At 45.6% G+C, this 19,328-nt stretch overlaps 1 protein-coding gene across 1 annotated transcript in view; it reads left to right on the forward strand.

Annotated features, from left to right (window-relative positions):
- The first annotated feature begins 8,652 nt into the window (after positions 1 to 8,652).
- PRKG1 (protein kinase cGMP-dependent 1) overlaps positions 8,653 to 19,328 on the forward strand; it is a 1,199,739-nt gene continuing 1,189,063 nt past the window's right edge. The window contains exon 1 of the mRNA XM_070752281.1: positions 8,653 to 8,977. Coding sequence (XP_070608382.1) covers positions 8,712 to 8,977 — 266 coding nt within the window. The 5' untranslated portion in view covers positions 8,653 to 8,711. The remainder of the gene's footprint in view (positions 8,978 to 19,328) is intronic.

Below are 19,328 nucleotides of genomic sequence, written 5' to 3' on the forward strand. Positions count from 1 at the left end.
CAGGTAATTTTTTGCAAAAACGGGGTGGCTTTGCCTTCTAATTACCCCATCTGGCATGATTGGAGGAGGAATTCTGGGAGCTTAAGTCCACAAGTGTTAAAGTTGTCAATTTTGAAGTTTGTAAAAAGTGTGCACACAGTTGTAAAAAGTACTCTGCTACACTGGTACTTTATTAAATATTATAGTACCTACACCATTTGGTTCAGAATACAGTGATACCTCATCTTACGAACACCTCTTCATATGAACTTTTCGTGATACGAACCCAGGGTTTAAGATTTGTTTGCCTCGTCTTAGGAACCATTTTTATCTTACGAACCTGAGCCCGGGTGCATGGGCTTTCTTACTGCGCGTGTGTTCTCTTACTGCGTGTGCACTCTCTTACTGCCGCAGGGATTTCCCTGCCTTGTGACTGTCATCGCTGGGATTTCCCATTTGCTTGCCTCCCCCATTGGGATTCCCCACCTCCTTTTGCTTGCAGCTCTCCCTAGGTCGCCCTGTTGCCTTAAAGCAGCAAAGCCCCCCGCTGCCACTTTTGCCCGGTCCTCTGCGGGGGGGGGGGGGGAGGAGAGAGTTGTACTGCTTCCAAGCCTCAAATACCCGCTCTGGTGCCTGCATTGGCTCACCGACCTTGAATGCCCTCCACTTGGGCTTTGTTTCCTCCCCCCCCCCAAGGAAGGAGGTGGGCTGCCCGGGGTTGACGATATTCCCCACCTTGGGACTGGCGCTGCAAGCAAAAGGAGGTGGGGATATCCCATTTCTCATTTACTTGCTGCCCCCATTGGGATTCCCCACCTCCTTTTGCTTGCAGCGCCAGTCCTGAGACAGGGAATCCTTGCCAATGTATCAAGCAAGCCAGAACCTACATCCATGGAAAAAATAAAAAGGAAAGTACTGTATTTAAAAGTGTAGAGAAATGGCGAGGGAGACCTCCTGCTCTCATCAGTGTAAAATTCAAGATCAGCCATAAAGAGCCCATTTCAGATGCTCAGAAAGGAGGAAAGGAAGAAAAAATTATGGCTGGTGCGGCGGTGTCTACGGCTACTCCCTATGTGTCTCCAAGCCCCTAACTAACACTAATGCGGGGATCAAAGGGCAGCGGCGGCGGCGGTGCTCGCAGCTCACAAAGGCTAGGGAGGGAGAAAAGGAGAGAGGGGACGAGACACACACACTCTCACAGGCACACACACAAGGCAGAGTGAAGAAGGAAGGTCCTCCGTGGGGGGAGGGGGAAGAGCCGCGCCTGAACCTGGAGCCCTCTTAGGAGCCACTGCCTGCTCGATTCCTCTTGCTTGTTCCACCGTGGCTCTTCCCCCTCCTCCACAGAAGACCGGGCACACACACATGCACCACACACACCTACACAGAAACACACATGCACTCTCTCTCTCTCTCTCACACACACACACATTTTTTCACACACACACACACACACACACACACACCTTTGAAAGCTACCAGCCCGTTCTTTGTCTCCCCACCCCATGTTAAAGCATGGGGGGTGTTGGGTTGGGGGCTGCATCTTCCAAGAACCGACCAAAGCATCAGATGCCTTTTCCCCATGCCTTGCACTCGCTCTTGGGACCCACATCCTTAACCAGGGATCTCCTCATCTCCCACCCACCCTCCATTCTCCCTCTGCTGGGAGGGGACAGGGGGTCTCCCTGCCTGCCTTTCTGGCCACTGCAGGTGTGGAGAAGGAGAGGGAGGCGGTGGAAGGCACTCTATTGTTCCAAGCTGGCTAAGTTTCCCGTTTCGTTTGCACGGCACAATCACCTTATCTGACAAAGGAGGCGAAGATGCAAAGAGTTGGGGGGGCACTCGGGTATCGGTGGTGGTGGTGATGCTGGGCGGGTGGGGGAGAAATACCTTTTCTGCCACCCATACCCGCCTTGCCAAAAGGGGATCACGAGATAGAAAGGGAAACGGAAAACCTGGCCAGCCTCGGGCACAAAACTGCAGCTGGAACAAGAGCGCCTTCCACCGTCTCCCCATCCTTCTTTCTCCACACCTGCACCAGCCAGAAAGGCAGGCAGGGCGACCCCCCTGTCCATTCCCCACATGAATCTGCAGCAGAGGGAGACTGGAGGGTGGGTGGGAGATGAGGAGATCCCCGGTTAAAGACCCGGGTCCCAAGAGAGAGCAGAAAGTCAGCCCATTCTTTGTCTCCCCACCTCGTGTTAATGCATGGGGGGTGGGTTGGGAGCCGCATCTTCTAAGAACTGACCAAAGCATTGGACGCCTTTTCCCCATGCTGAGCTTGTGCTCTCTCTTGGGACCCACGTCCTTAACCGGGGAATCTCCTCATCTCCCACCCACCCAGGCAGATGAGATGGGGACCCCCGCCAGGGGAGGAGGAGGAAGAGGAGGAGGAGCAGTGGCAGCCGCACCTCTTAAGCAGCTCCATCATCACCTATTCAGGTTGCAGCCCGGTGGGTGCAGACATCAGTGCAAAGCAGCGGGGCGAGAGAGGCAGAGCCCCATGGGCACACACATGGGCACACACACTTTGCACACCCGGGGTGGGGGGAAAATGGGGGTGCAAGAGGCAGGCAGACACTTTCAATTAAGACAGTTCTCGAGCCTGTGTGGGGAGTGGGGAGTTAAAGCCAGCTGCTTTGCGTGCCTCAAAGGGACTCCCCAGGAAGAAGCGGGTGACAGGCTCGGAGTGAGAGCCAGGGAGCCTTGTCTGAGTCCGAAGTGCTGGGATCCCCCTTTGCCTGCCACCGTTTCTGAAAACACTTTCAAGGAGGGTGGAAGCCCTGCCAGGCAGGCAGCTTCCTGCGTGTGTTAATCACGCACAAGGCTCCCTCCGGGTGTTGTACATACTCCTGGTCAGTTGGAGGATGATGAAGAACTTGAGGACTTTGATACAGATAGTGTTTATGAATTAGTGGTGGGCCCGGGGTTATAGGTAGTAGAACAGGTGGGAGGCCAACCACAGGATGTTGCTATGAGCCCAGAATCTAGCGAGGAAGAATCAGATGTTCGCTGGGTCAATCCTAAATTCAGAAGGGTCCAAAAACGTAAGAAACAGGTGTTTGGAAGAAGATATTAAGGGGAGGAATGGGTTAAATACTGGAGTGATGTATTTGGTACGTCAGGGGGTCAGTGGGGAAGAAGGGTGGAGTTTCAATGTTGTATGGTTAAAATGAAAGATGTTTCCGTTCAGCTCCCAAGCAAGCAAATGCATTCTGTGTTATTTTACAGTCATTTCTGCTGTTTTTGAATCATGCTGTGAGTACATAAATCTTGTTAAACGGAGGAGGCTGGGAGGAATGCATGAGGAATGCAATTAAGAAAGATAACAGGAGGAAGAGGAATGTGCTAGTATGAACTGTATTTTGAATACAGAAGAGAATAAAGATGGAGTTTCTTTGTTTATGAAATACTGCATTTAGTAAGAGTTATTTGTAATAGCTAAAGTTCTACCAGAAACCTGGGTAGCCTCCTCTGTCTTTCCCCCCCCTCACCGCCTCCTCCACTTGGACCCAAACAAGGATCAGAATGCCGGCAGTAATAAGGCAAAAGGGGTGAGTTTGGGGAAGGGTTTGCACACATTATTTGCTTTTATATTGATTTCTATGGGAAACATTGTTTCATCTTACGAACCTTTCTTCTTACAAACCTCATCACGGAACGAATTAAGTTCGTAAGACAAGGTATCACTGTATTTTTTCCCTTGTTTTCCTCCTCTAAAATCTAAATGTATCTTATACTCAGGAAACATATGGTAAACCACTTCCAAGAAAATTGCCAAGAAAATTGCATAGGCTTGTCCATTAAGTCACCTGGAGTCAAACACAAATTGAAGGGGGAATTTGACTTCCCATCCCTCTGATGCTGCCTTCCAGTGTAGGGGAGTCCCACTGAGAAGAGGGCAGAGTCCATGACTTTGGCATCGAGAGATGGTGGTTGGCTCCATCAGCAATTCTTCCTATCAGCCCTGGGGGTGGGGTGGGAAGAAAGAGCTCTGGATCAAAGTTGCTCCAGATTCATAAGATGGCCCACCAGCCAGATAGAAACCAGAATAACAGTCAACATTTCCGTGTTGCTTCAGCTGACAGCTTTCAAATTACAGTAGCACCTCTACTTAAGAATAGTGTTGGGCGAACCCAGCGAAGTCCGGGTTCGGCGGGTTTGGTCAAACTTGGCGGTGGGGTTCTGGCCCCATCCTCCCATCTTCCGCCAAACCAGCCCACGGCCGCCTCACCGTGCCTTCCTGTCTTTGCAGCCGACAGGAGAGCAAGTGAGCGAGCAAGTCTTCCACACCCACCACTGCAGAGGACCGGGCAAAAGCGGCAGTGGGGGGCTTTGCTCCTTTAAAGCCCCCCTCACTCACTGGCTCAGAAGATGACAGCTGGGCAGCGGCACGTAGGCTGGGAGCGTGGGGTGGGGGATTTCTCTCTGCCTGCCACCCCCCCCTCCCTTTTGACATCATGGAGATTCCTTCCTCCCCGTTTCGGCCGGCCAGGAAGTGGCATCTCCATGACATCAAAGCCCCGCTCCCGGAATCCCATCGTGGGATTTTGGCGCGGAGGCTGGGAGAGTGGGGCGGGGGATTTCCCTCTGCCTGCCGCCCCCCCCCCTTTGATGTCAGAAGGCAGCTTTGAGGGCCAATCCCAAATCCAGGAGCTCCCCGCAGATTTCAGACACTTACATTTTTGTCCAGCTTGATCTTTTGTCCAGCCTTCCTGTCTTTGCAGCTGGCAGCAGACAAGTGAGCGAGCGGGTCTTCCACTCCCCCCCCCACTGCCGTGGAGGACCGGGCAAAAGTGGCAGTGGGGAGCTTCGCTGCTTTAAGGCCCCCCTGGCTCACTTGTTGTTGTTGTTGTTGTTGTTACTATTACTATTATTATTCCTTGCCGACCTACTTTCAATTCCCTTCCTAATTATGCCAAGCATGGAATTTGCCTTTTTTTTTACTGCTGCTGTGCACTGGATTGACATCTTCATTGAGCTGTCCACCATAATCCCAAAATCCCTTTCTGTAGGTATAATTGGGGTTCTTTGACCCAATATTCCAAACCATTTCCCCCTGACCCTCTTTCTTTCTTTCTTTCTCTCTCTCTCTCTCTCTCTCTCTCTCTCTCTCTTTCTTTCTTTCTTTGGATGTATATGCCGCCCCTCTCCGAGGACTCGGGACTGCTTACAACATATAAAAACAACAAAAATACAATAGCTAATCCAATTAATTAAAACTAAACAAACAATCTAAAACCCCCAATTATATTTAAAAACCAGTCATACCCATTCAAACAACAGCCATAGCACATTTGTTGGCCAGGGGGTTGAAATCTAATCGTCCCAAGCCTGGCGGCATAAATGAGTCTTCAGACTCTTGCGAAAGGTGAGGAGAGTGGGGGCAGTACAAATCTTCAGGAGGAGCTGATTCCAGAGGGCTGGGCCTCCCACAGAGAAGGCTCTTCTTCTTGGCCCTGCCAGGCGACATTGTCTAGATGACGGGACCTGGAAAAGGCTGACTCTGTGGGACCTAACCGGTCGCTGGGACTCAGTCCCGTAAGTCTGGTCCGATGGGTTTAGAATCTGTAGGGTTTAGAATCATTTGCATCTCTTGCAAATTGTGGTTTATAACGTGGTTTACATTTGCAATATAAACTAAACCAATGTTGGCAGATTCAATCAATCGTATTTAAGTAAATCACAGCTCTCCACTTTGTTCACAACTGAATGAATGTAGGTTACCAGAGGACTATACGATGATCAACACGTTAGAGAACTTTGTTTGGGGAAAAGAAGTTAGGTTTATAGGTAGTCCAATAAGTTATGACCACAATTAGGGCCAGTGCCTAGTGAGGCAGCTGTTGAATGAGTTGATTTTACGACCCCACCCCCCAATTGTTAAGCAAATCAGTGCAGTTGTTAAGTGAATCACACAGTCATTAAGAGAATATAACAACCTCCCTTAACTCTGCTTATCAGACGCTGGCTGGGAAGATTGCAAAATGGTGGATCAATGATCCTGGGATGTTGCCAAGGGCCAAATTTTGATCTTATGACTTTTTGGGTGCTGCAATGGTTTGTGTAACCCTTGTTTCAATGTAACCAGGGGTGTGAAATCCACTTACCTTCCCTAATGGCTCACAAATGTGCATGCCATCATCCGCATATGCGCAAAGCCTTTTGCATGTGAACAGAAAGTGACCCCCCCAAAAAAGAGAAGTCATGATGTTGGTGTGGGTGGGTGGGGCTTTGCGCAGTCACCTCTGTATTTCACCCCTGAATGTAACAAAATGATTGGTTGTGAAATGAGGATTACCTGAAACCATGGAAACCACAATTGCACAGCAGTTATCTCTGTTTAAAAACGATATAGCTTTGAAACAGTTGTGAATAAAGACATGAAAAAAATGCTGCGTGTTTCAGCATCTTAGGGATGTTCTAAGGCAGGGGTGTGAAACTCAATCTCATTGAAGGCTGCATCAGGGTTAGGTTTGACCTTGGGGGGTGGGCATAGCTGGGCCGGAGTAGACATGGCCCTTTGCCAGCAACAATGGAGCTCGGGTAGCTGGGACCCTGTTTTTGGCTCTGGTGGACTCCTGCAGCCCTCTACCAGCAAAAATGGAGCTCGTGATGGTTTGAAGGCTGCTGGCAGAGGGCTACAGTAGGCCGTCCCAGTTGAAAACAGAGCCTGGGGGGGCTGCGCACTGCCCGCCCAAGCTCCATTTTCATTGGCAGAGACACCATGGGCCGGTCCTTTGCTGTTTCCAGGGTGGTCCTGTGGGCCTGATTTAAGCACCCCACAAGCCTTGAGTTTGACACTTCTGTTCTAAGGTATTTTGCAAAGTCCCTGAACTTCCAGTGACAATGCACCTTACAGGTATTCCTCCACTTACAAACAGTTCCTTTGGTGACCATTCAAAAATACAACATCACTGGGAAAAAAAGTGACTTATTTCTCACCCTTATGACTGTTGGGGCATCTGCAGGGTCATGAGATCCAAATTCCAACCCTTGACAGCTGAGTCATATTTATTGCAGTGTCCTGGGATCATGTGATCCTCCTCTTATGACCTTCTGAGAAGCTGAGTCAATGGAGAAGCCAGATTCGCTTAACAACCATGCTACCAACATAACAACTGCAGTGATTCACTTAACAACTGTGGTGGGAAAGGTCATAAAATGGGACAACATTCACTGAACAGACGTCTCACTCACCTACCAGAAAGTTTGGTGTGGTCCGTAAGTCAAGGACTTACCTGTATAATACTCCCCAATTCCACAGGACTTTCAAAGGTTGATGAGAAGAGCTCACACCAAGGACTTACATCCTTTTAAAGTTTAACCCAGTGCTTCCCAATGTGGGATCCATGCCCCATAGGGGGGCAATTTACTTTTTAAATGAAAGCAATTGGAACCTTCTTTAATAAACCAAGTTAATGGCATTTAGGCTTCCTCCATGTTAGTAAGGGTTCACTTTTTGAATAGTAAGAATTACATGTCATGGGAGTGGAGGGTGGCAATCAGGATTTTAGAGATGCTTAGGTGGGGCATGGCCAAAAAAATAAGGTTGGGAACCACTGGTTTGGCTCAAAAAAACATTGTACACAAAACATTGTACACTGCTCAAAAAAATAAAGGGAACACATCCTAGATGCGAATGAATGAAATATTCTCTTTGAATACCTTGTTCTGTACAAAGTTAAATGTGCACAACATCATGTGAAATTGATTGTCAATCAGAGTTGCTTCCTAAGTAGACAGTTTAATTTCACAGAAGTTTGATTTACTTGTAGTTATATTGTGTCATTTAAGTGTTCCCTTTATTTTTTTGAGCAGTGTAGTTTATGACAAACGTTCATTTTTGAGAAAGGCAAAAGTGTAAACAAAACCCTTTGCAAAGGGCATCTAATTTAAAAGGGGGTAAAAAAAAATTAACACTCCCCTACCCAAAACCCCCCAAATCCGAGGGTCCAGTTACAACTGCCTGACCCTTTAGGCCACATGCTAATAATTGTTGCTATTTCAAGGATCACAGATAGAAAAGTGGCACCAGAAGGTGTCTCTCTCTCTCTCTCTGTGTTAATTCCTTTCTTTTGCCCCTCTTTTTTGTATGTCCCAGTTAACACTTAGGGTGTGTGTAGGGAGTGTGTGTGAAGAAGATTGGGAAGGAGGGAGAGGGAGAAAGGGAGAGAGGGAGATGGGGGAAGAAAGAGACTTTGTGCTGATGAGGAGTATGATGGACTGGAACTGCTATTATTAAAATGTCTTTTTCCACCAACCTTCTCCTCTCCCCCCTCCCCACGCCAGCCAAATCCGGAAGGTGGGTATCAAGGGCAGCCAGCCAGAGCCGAAGCAGAGTTTTAATTGCTTTCTCAATGAAAGATAATCACCGGGTCCCAAGAGAGGCTTCCAGATTAGCACTCAACAACTCTCCCCTCGGTGATCTCAGCCCTTCTCATCCTGTTGCCTCCATTTACAGCCCATTCAGCAGTAAGTGGATCGAAGAAAGCCGCTCACCGCTACCCATTAGCGACAGCAGATCTCTCCCGCTGCCTCTCGGACTGACTTTCCCTTTCCTCTCTCACTCTCACTCTCTCCCTCCTTTCTCTCTTAGAGGAGCTCCTTTCCTTCTCCGCTCGCCCGGGCCGTCGCCGCTGCTTTTTTCCCCTCCTGACTCCTCCGGGATCTCCAAAAGTTGGAAAGCAGAAGCGCCGAGCCGAGCCGAGCCGGGCCGGGTCGGGGCAAGCATGAGCGAGCTGGAAGGGGACTTCGCCAAGCTTTTGCTCTTCAAGGATGAGCGGATCCAAGAGCTGGAGAAGCGGCTGTGGGAGAAGGACGAGGAGATCCAGGAACTGAAGAGGAAGCTGCACAAGTGCCAGTCCGTCCTGCCCGCGCCCACCACGCACATCGGGCCCCGCACCACCCGGGCTCAGGGCATCTCCGCCGAGCCACAGACCTACCGCTCTTTCCACGACCTCCGGCAGGCCTTTCGCAAGTTCACCAAATCCGAAAGGTAGGGGCCACGCAACGCAACGCAACGCGGGACGGGTGGGGGGGGGGGAGAGAAAAGAGAAGGTATATTGATATGAGTATTATTATTTTTTGCACGTGTTTCAATGTGTCACGTTTTGCACCCGGGTCTCCTCCGGTGCTGGATGGTTGCAGCGACTTCGGGGGCGGAGTTCGGGTGGGCGTAGCCCCCCCTCGATCGGATCCGCTACTTCCAGGTGGGAGAAGCGGGCGGGGGAGGAAAGTTGTCTCCAGCACACCACGTGTCGCCCGAGGGTCGTGCAGAAGAGGTCCCGCGAAGGAAATCCAAGCAACAACCCTGCTTATTCTCCCCGCTCTCTTCCCCACTGTCCCCCACTCTCTATTCCCTCTCCCATTTCTTTACCCCATTCCCTCCCCTCTCTCTTCCCCCCCTCTCATTTCCCCACTCTCTTCCCCACTCCCTCTTTACCCCATCCTCTCCCCTCTCTTCCCCCACTACCTCCCTTCTCCCCCTCTCCTTTCTCTTCCCCCTCTCCCCTCCCTTCCCTCACTCTCTCTTCCCCTTCTTCTCTCTTTACCCCATCTTCTCCCCCCTCTCTCCCCCCTCTCTCCGCGTGGTCCCTAAACTTCTCGGGACCCCCGCCTGGCAAAGCCCACGCCAAGCGGGTGCAGTGCCTGGTGTTTGCTCTCCATCCTTTCTGGCTGCCTTTTCTATTTTAGTTAAGCGGGTGCCCCGGCATGCTCTGTGACAGGCCCGCCGAAGTCGTTCGCCCTTTTGCCTTTCCTCCCGGGCGTCTTTTGGAAAGCGCTGCTCCCACGGAGGGAGAAGAGAGGGAAGGAAAGGAGGGAGGAGGAGGAGGCGGCGCGAACGGAGAAGCTCGGAGGTTAAAGGAGGAGGAGGGGAGAGACGCTGAGAAAGTCCAAGCTCTCCCTCCCTCCCTCTTTTTCTCCCCCTCCCCAATCCCAGGCATCATCCCCGCCCCGTCCAGCTGGCGGCGGCTCTGCTTTTTTTTTGCAAAGAAAAAGGAGGAGGGGAGGAAGTCCCGGACACTAGAGAAGAAGCAGCAGCTTCATCGATCGGCCTCCGCATTAAACCCCCGGTGGACATTAGCGAAAGGAAGTGCATTAGGAGCTTTTAAGTCCCTGGAAGTGCAGAGCAAGAAATGCGCCTTGCAGGATATCCAATATCCCATTAAGCTGCGCCTCTCCCCCCACCCTCCACCTTTCCCTTCCTCTCTCTCCCCCACTCTCTTTTTCTCTTTCTCTTTTTATGAGTCCCGCCGAGTCGCTCGCTTGGCGGCGGCGGTTTTCGAAAGCGAAGCGGAGTCAGGCGCGCGCGGGGGATTAGAACCGTCCGGGCTTTTGCGCGTGCCTAGCTCAATTCGGGGCGGGGAGGAGGCGCGCCTGGCTTGGTTGTTTCCTCCCGACCTTCCAGCATTTAAAGATGTTTGGTGTGTGTGTGTGTGTGTGTGTGTGAGAGAGAGAGAGAGAGAGAGAGAGAGAGTGAGAGAGAGAGAGAGAGAGAGAGAGAGAGAGAGAGAGAGAGAGAGAGAGAGTTATTAATGTGTTGCGAGGCCAAGTGCCTCTTTGGGGGTTTCTCTTTAAACGTACATTTGGACACCGGCGGTCCCGAACCCGGGTACTTCCAGCGTAAGAGTTGACAACCCTTGACAGATGGTGTATCTTGAGGTTAACCGGTGTGAACAACTTGCCTTCAGGAGGGCTGGTGGTTCATCCCTGGAGGTTTGTTTTAAGAAGGGACTGGGTGAAGGGTCTCCTTACTTGAGGATGACCTCCAAGGTCCCTTCCAACTGTATTCGGTAACTAAGTCTATGGGACAATGAAAACAAGAGGGTCAAGTACACACACACACACACAGGCACGCACAAACCTGATTACTACTACTACTACTACAACAACTAATAATAATAACAACAACATTTATTTATAATGCCCTTTTAACAAAGGGCATGACAGCAAGCCATATACAACTATCAGTAGGCAAGACATAGACTTAGCTAAAACACAACTAATAAAACCACAAAGCATGTTAAAAACATTCTCAACCTCTCCAATTTCTTCCCCTCTTGCTGATCCCCAGAACAAGGATGTTTCTATCTGCCGAATCAAAGAGGAAAGTCTTTATTGCCTTGCGGAAGTGGAGAAAATTCTCTTCTACCCGAAGCTGGTGGTTCTAAACCTCTCCAGGTCATCCCATGTGTTGGCCCCACGTAGATCTCTACATTAGTTGCCAATTCGATCCAGGGCCCAATTTAAACTGTTAGTGATTGTATTTAAGGCCCTGCGCTCAAACACACCAAATTACTTGGCAACCTATTTATCTTGGTATACGTACACCGTTGAGGGACCTACGCTAGGAAGGGAAGGGTCGGTTGACTGTTCCACAGACACATACAGCAACATCAAAATTGCCGGCCTTTCAAGATCTGGCCCCAAGACTGTTCCACAGACATTCCACAGACCTTCAGTTCCCTTACAATTTTATGTGAAGGATAACTTGAGAATCTTTTCATGTTCTGCAGGAACCTCATTCCATTCCCCTCCTCGTTTATGTATTTATTTTATTTACTTAGGTCAACATTTTTTAAGCCTGCCCAATTTTGGATACTGTGTCTCTACAAAGAAACACCCAATAATAGGATGTTGATGAGGAGTGTAATCCTGCTTTTATGTTACCTTATAAGCCCTTCAGGCAGTGAGCTCTGAACTTGTAAAAGTGCCCTGATGGTGGGTATAAATGACAGATAATAAGAATGGCCACTAATAGCGGTGTAATAATAATCGCTGAGAGTGATGCCATCTGCTTTGCTCTAGTACTGATGGTTAATAGCAATACTCTCCGATTTCCTTAGTTATTTATTCATGAATGAAATCATCATTTTTTCAAGGAAAAGGTTAAATGGTGCATATATGGCTTTGTTTTTAGCAGGTGCATTGTACTTAGCGTAGGCACTGTTTTGGGTGAGTTGATTCCATTGTGGGAAAGAAATATCTTTGGGGTCATTTATTAAAATCAACAATTCAGTTATTTTATCTCTTTCTCAGTGAATTTACCTCCTTCTCAGTGAATTTGTTGTGATAGGAAAGAAGATGGACAATAGCAAATGCAGGAAGGATAAATACAGATCAAAAACATTTATCTGCAGCCATCACAATGGATGAAGCGTAGAAGCCATGGCACAACAAATATCCTCCAATACCTACAACGGTGTTGTGTTCAGGCACTTATTAAACATTTTAAGCTACCCAAATATTTGGGGTTTCTTTTCAATGAATTAAAATGGCTTAGTCAGATTATGTCCTTGAGTAGGTAAGTCCTCGACTTACAAGAGTTTGTTTAGTGACTGTTCAAATTTACAACAGTGCTAAAAAATGTGACTTACAACCGTTTTTTCATAGCTACGACCTTTGCGACATCCCCATGGCCATGTGATCAAAATTCAGGTGCTTGGCAGCTTGGTTCATACTTATGAGCTTTGCTATGGGTCAGGTTGATCCCCTTTTGCAACCCTCCAACAAACGAAGCCAATGGGGAAGCCAGATTCACTTCACAACTGGGTTGCTAACTTACCAACTTACCAACGGCAAGAAAAGTAATCAAACGGGGCAAAACTCATTTGAACAAATGTCTCACTTAACAACACAAATCATGTTGTTTGTGGTTGTAGGTCGAGGACTAAATCAATAGCCAAAGGCTGGGTTCTAGTTAGTTGGCAACATTAAAACCTTAAAAAAACCTTATTCCCCAAACATGGAAGAATAATTGTAGGTCAGTTTCTTAAAAAGAAATGATATAGGGTTCCCTGCCTAAGCCCAAGATGCCTTCCAACTCTGTTATTCTGTTCTGTTCCATGTGTGTGTGTTTTTGTGTGTGTGTGTGTGTATGTATGTATGTAGTCTAGGAGCAACACTGATTGACAATCAATTTCACATTATGTTGTGCACATTCAACTTTGTACAGAACAAAATATTCAATGAGAATATTTCATTCATTCAGATCTATGATGTGTTATTTGAGTGTTCCCTTTATTGAGCAGAGTATATATATATATGTCACATGTTTTTGCTGAATTTGAAAATTGTGGGAGACTAGGATAGATCTATTTCGGCCTTATTTTGGCCTCATCAGCTAGCCATATCCTCACTGGGACTTAAACTTGAAGCGAGAGGGCGGCATTCAAATCAAATCAAATCAAATCAAATCAAAATAAACTTGCAACCTCAGCTCTGTACCAGGGAAGGGTTACATGTTTTTTGTGTCGAATCACCCTGGTATATTGAAGGAACATCACAGCTCCTTTTTTGGCCTCTCGGCCCAACCCAGGGCCATTTCCAAGGTAGTTAATTTATTCATAGCCGACAAACTATATTCTGTATGTGTCACATGTTTTTGCTGAATTTTAAAATTAAGGGAAACTAGGATAGATCTATTTCAGCCTTATTTTGGCCTCATCAGCTAGCCATACCCTCACTGGAACTTGAACTTGCAACCTTGGCCTTGTAAGGCAGAGAATTAACCTCTAGGCTACTATACAGTACAAATACACACACACACATACACACACTGCTCAAAAAAATAAAGGGAACACTTAAACAGCACAATATAACTCCAAGTAAATCAAACTCCTGTGAAATCAAACTGTCCACTTTGGAAGCAACACTGATTGACAATCAATTTCACATGCTATTGTGCACATTCAAGTTTGTACAGAACAAAGTATTCAATGAGAATATTTCATTCATTCAGATCTAGGATTTGTTATTTGTGTGTTTCCTTTATTTTTTTGAGCAGATATATATATATCTGTGTGTGTAGAATGCAGATTGTTTTGAGTTTGGTTTTTTTCCCCATGTAATATTTTGAGATCTGTCTGTCTGTCTGTCTGTCTGTCTGTCTGTCTGTCTGTCTGTCTGTCTGTCTATCTATCTATCTATCTATCTATCTATCTATCTATCATTCTATTCTATTCTATTCTATTCTACCCACACCATGTATAATGGTGTGGATAAAAAAGCAGGCAAGGCTGGAACAGGGAAGGATTGTCACTGTTAAGGAGTTCCATGGTCAGCAAAATGACCAGTGGCCTCTCTTAAACTGAGACTCATCCCATGCGAGAAAGCCAGAAGGCTGTGATTAAAAACTGGCTTTCTTGCAGTGTCAACTGTGGCTTGAAAAACTCTATGTGTGCTTTCAGGTTTGGCTTCGTTTTGAGACTATTTCTGGTTAGCATGCTCCTCCTCTCAAAAACTACTGGATTTCGGGAGTTGTTGCAGCTGAAATTAGGACAGGTTGTCAGCATCTTTGAGACAGACAGGTCACTTAAACACCACACCCCTACCCTCACCTCTCTTTATTTAAAGGGAGGTAGTGGAGACTGCGATGTTTCACCATCTTTTTTTTTTAAACATCTTAATGACTGAGGTTATTTTATGAATTTTGAAAGTCCTGCATTCAAGGCCTTCGAGGTTCGCTTGAAAGAAGCTACTGTAGGTCTTGTGTTAAAATTAAACTGGGTTTGTAAATATAGGATTTGAAAGTTAGGATTCCACAAGGTTGATATTCCCAACGGAAAATGATTTTGAAAGAGGGTTGGAGGTTTTTTTGCAAGGCAGTGGATGCCATTCCTCTTTCCTGAGCGCGGGAGGGGAACAGAGAGTTAGTTTCACATTTATCAGATGTCAAGAACTCTTTTTTTCCACCGTTTCCAACATTTATTGGAATTATTAAGCCCCGACTTCCTCTTTCTTTGTGGTTTACACTAGGACATAGGGCAAACTTCTCTCCCCCCCCCTCCTTAGCATTTGGACTCCAGCTTTCCAATCGAAGCCATGAAGTTTATTTTCAGCATACTGAGTCACTGTAGCAGGGAGTTATGACAAGTATAATATATGGAGATCGTAATGGTTGGAATTGAGGGTGGGAGAGGTTCACTTGCATGCTTAAAGGAACAGAATGTCTTTTAATAACAAGACCACAGGCAGCTCTGATTCTCTTTTTCTGACCCATTTTTTTTAGCTTCACAAGTTTCACTTTAAACATTTTAGTTATTTTTAACACTGTGCTACATATGGCATTCTATTTTCATTCATTAGAGGCAGTATCTGATCAATTAAAATGAAAAAAGACTGCAACCCTCAATTGACAGATTCTTTGCACTTGGAGATGTCTAGTGTTAAATTGAAAAAATCCTGAGAGTCCACCATTGACACAGCTAATATTCATGGGAATAAGACCCACAGTAAACAGAATACCTTACTATTAAATAGTAAGTAAACATAGTAAGCAGAATACCTTACATTTAGGATTACAGTGCACATCCCGTTTAATTGGATTTAGCCTGGAAAAAGATAACCATGACACACAACATGTGTAATCCTAAGAGTGCTCCATTTTGCATGTGTAATCCTAAGTGAAGTTGAAGTTTATGGGAAATGGCTTGATATTCAATGACCAAAGAAGAATTGCTGATTAGATACTTTTATGCTTAGTCTTTGGTTCAAGGTGCAATCTGAACATTTCCTTCCACTTGTACCTCAGATGCACAGAATCAAAGTAATTGAACAAATAAAGGTACTCAAAAAACAGCACAGAGATGATGCATATAAGCCTTTCTCCACTATTGTGTGCTACCCACCCATTATCAGGCTGAAACAAAACAGCCACCGGCGTAACATTACTTGTCCACCGTAACCCTAACCCTAGCCCACTGCTTCTCAAATAGTGGGGCGACATGTTTACTGTGTCTAAAAATGTTGGCAGCAGACAGCATGAAGCCAAATAAATTAAGGCATCACTTAAACACATTACACTCCAATTACACTCATAAGCCGTTTGAGTTTTTTCAGCGAAAATGTGCCAAATATTACAAACAATCATCCCGGCAGAGAATTGGAGGGGGTGCGAAATGTTTACTTCTATTGAGGGGGGCGGAATAACAGAAAAAAATTGAGAAGCACTGCCCTAACCCCATTCTCTCCCTGTTTTACATATTCTGCCAAATACTGTATTACAGAACTTGTAGCAAAATGTGTTCCTGATGATAGATAGGGTTTTTGTCTAAAATTTTATTGCCATCCTTTTTAATACATTATGAGCCAGAGACATGATGGCACTAGACAGCATGAATGAAACGGATCAGATTTAAGGAGTCGGTGCTATTCTGCAACTTGAGCTACTTGACTTTTCCATTTGAAGTGCTTGGAAATGAACCCATTTTTAAAAACAACAACAACAACCACCCTTTCCAGATTTTAGCCCATTCTTTTGTTGGTCATGGTGACAGCCAGGAATTCTGTCAAAACCACCCATTCTACAGCCCTTGATTAGTGGGTGGACTACAATTCTACTTTTCCCATCTGAACATATGACTCCCTTATCCAGGTCTTGGAGGACATGTATGCATCTCCTCCAGGTGGAATCAGAGAGGGAAAGGGACCTTCGAGGTCCACCCCACTTATTGTTGATTTGCCTTTCTCTTTTGTGTCCAATTGTACCACTTCGTCCAGGTAGAGTAGTAATCTGACTTCGTTTGATCGTTAGGTTCCATAGTTAACCCATCCATCTCTGCACATTCATTTATTTTCTCAATTATCTCCTTGTCTCTAGGTATCTGTGGGTTTCTCCATTTTCTTGCATTGACTATTCTTGCAGCTGTTATAATGTGTAATATTAAATACTTAACATTTTAAACATATGAATTAATAATAATAATAATAATAATAATAATAATAATAATAATAATAATATATTAGATTTGTATGCCTAGGAGAAAGAACTCTGGTGTAAATTTCAATTGCTACATTCGTTATTTATTATAGCCACTTTCTAAGTTGCTTTTAGTATTTTTTCGCTTCAGGACATGACCACCATATATAGAAGAAGGTGCCCTGCTCTTCTTTACACTTCCAACATGTCTGGTTGTAATTTGAATATATCTGGGCCAATCTTTTCAGTGCTAAGTGCCACTGGTACAACATTTTATATTGATCCCTCTACTATATGACTATACAGTAACTGCATAGATAGATAGATAGATAGATAGATAGATAGATAGATAGATAGATAGATAGATGGATGGATGGATGGATGGATGGATGGATGGATGGATGGATGGATGGTTGGTTGGTTGGTTGGTTGGTTGGTTGGTTGGTTGGTTGGTTGGTTGGTTGGATGGATAGATGGTAACTTATATATAACTTATAATACCTTATTCCACCAGACTTGAAATTTTGGACTTAGATAACCTAGAACTTTGTCATCTTCGATCTGACCTAAATGTAGTTCATAAAATCATCTGCCACAATGTTCTATATGTCAATGATTACTTCAGCTTCAACCGCAACAATACATGAGCACACAATCAATTCAAACTTAATATAAGCCGTTCCAAACCTGACTGCAGAAAATACAACTTCAACAACAGAGTGGTTAATGCACTGCCAGACTCTGTGGTTTCTTCCCCAACCCCTAAAACTTTAATGTTAGACAATCTACAGTCGACCTCACCCCATTCCTAAGAGATCTATACGGGGCGTGCATAAGCACACCATTTTGCCTACCATCCCTGTCCTACTGTCCTAATGTCCTAATTTACCTGTACCTACTTTGCTAATGTTTATGTTTATTCCAATATCTACTATCTTGTAGATATTTGACAAACAAATAAATAAATAAAAATAAAACTACGAGTCTTAGTGGACAATCAGTTTAATATGAGTCAACAGTGTGCAGCAGCAACCAAAAAAGCCAATGCAATCCTAAATTGCATTAACAGAGGGATACATTCATGATCAAGTGAGGTACTGATACCTATCTATAAAGCCTTAGTAAGACCACACCTAGAATACTGCACCCAATTTTGGTCACCACACTATAAAAAGATGTTGAAACTCTAAAAAGAATGCAGAGAAGAGCAACCAAGATGTTTAGGGAGCTGGAGGCTAAAACATACGATGAACAGTTGCAGGTATTTGAGAAGCACCAGGGGAGACATGGTAGTTGTGTTCCAATATTTGAGGGGCTGCCACAGAGGGGAGGAGGGTCCAGCTATTTTCCAAAGCACCTGAAGGCCAGGCAAGGAATAGTGGATGGAAGCTGATCAAAGAGAGATGCAATCTAGAAGTAAGGAGAAATTTTCTGCCAGTGAGAACAATCAACCAATGGAATAGGTTGTGTTTCGGTAGTTGTTGGAGTTCCATAACTGGAAGCTTTCAAGAAGAGATTGGACTGCCATCTGTCAGAAATGCTTAGGCAGGGGGTTGGACTAGATGATCTACAAGGTCCCTTCCAACTCTGTTAATCTGTATCTGTCTGTTTGTCAAGAAGAGGTGTGGGCTTTGCTTGTTCCCTTGCTGTATTCTGCAAATGGTTTCCACATACCTCAGATTCTTCCTCCCTCTGCCTTTTCTCCTACTTGCCGCATATCTTTCTCCCCTGATGGCCACCCACAGACTCGTGTCCCTCTGATTTTAGGGCAGCTTCCTTGCTGTTGCTAATCCAGGCATCTAAAGGATGCTGGTGCCCTCCAGGCAAGAGCTGCTCCACCAGCCTCCAAATACGTGGGAGAAGGAATATCGCCAACCAGGTGCAGCCAGCTTCCTTCCATCACCCACCTACGGGCTGCACCATAGAGATTCCAAGGTGGTTGCATTGAGGAAAGTTGGGCTGCTTTCAAGCCATCCCTGCAGCCAATTGATGCGGGCGGGTTGGCTCTCTGTGCAGTTGCCAAGAATGTTTTCTCCTCTCAGCATTTGGTGACTTTCCAATGCAGGAGGGAGGAAAAAGCATGATATGCAGCTCGCAAAAAAGGAATGAAAGCAGCGATGGATGGAGATCTGATAAGCCTCACGCGGAATTGCAAACCTGAGTGGAATTAGCTGAGCTAAATTCTGCTTGTTCAGAAGCAGTGTAAATTTGTAATTCACGGACTTTCTCCCCATTATTTTTTTTAAATAATAAATTTTATTAAGTTTGTACTAACAAAAAACATACACACAACATATAACATATCGCACAGTGATCTGTGCACCCACCACCAGACAACATTCAAACTCCACCACCAAAATGAGGGTATATTTTATATATAATCCTTTAAACTAAGATCAATATATTTATCTATATTATAAAGCAATTCCAACTTATTCTTCGTAGCTTGGTCTCGAATTCTTCTAATCATATAACCTCTAACCCTATCCCATCATCCCATCAGTTCTCACAATTTATTTTCATTAACCATATTCATATCTATCTATCTATCTATCTATCTATCTATCTATCTATCTATCTATCTATCTATCTATCTATCTATCTATCTACCTACCTATTTACTTATTGGACTTGTATGCCACCCCTC

Source organism: Erythrolamprus reginae, chromosome 5 (assembly GCF_031021105.1).
Source record: "Erythrolamprus reginae isolate rEryReg1 chromosome 5, rEryReg1.hap1, whole genome shotgun sequence".
Lineage (NCBI taxonomy): Eukaryota > Metazoa > Chordata > Lepidosauria > Squamata > Dipsadidae > Erythrolamprus > Erythrolamprus reginae.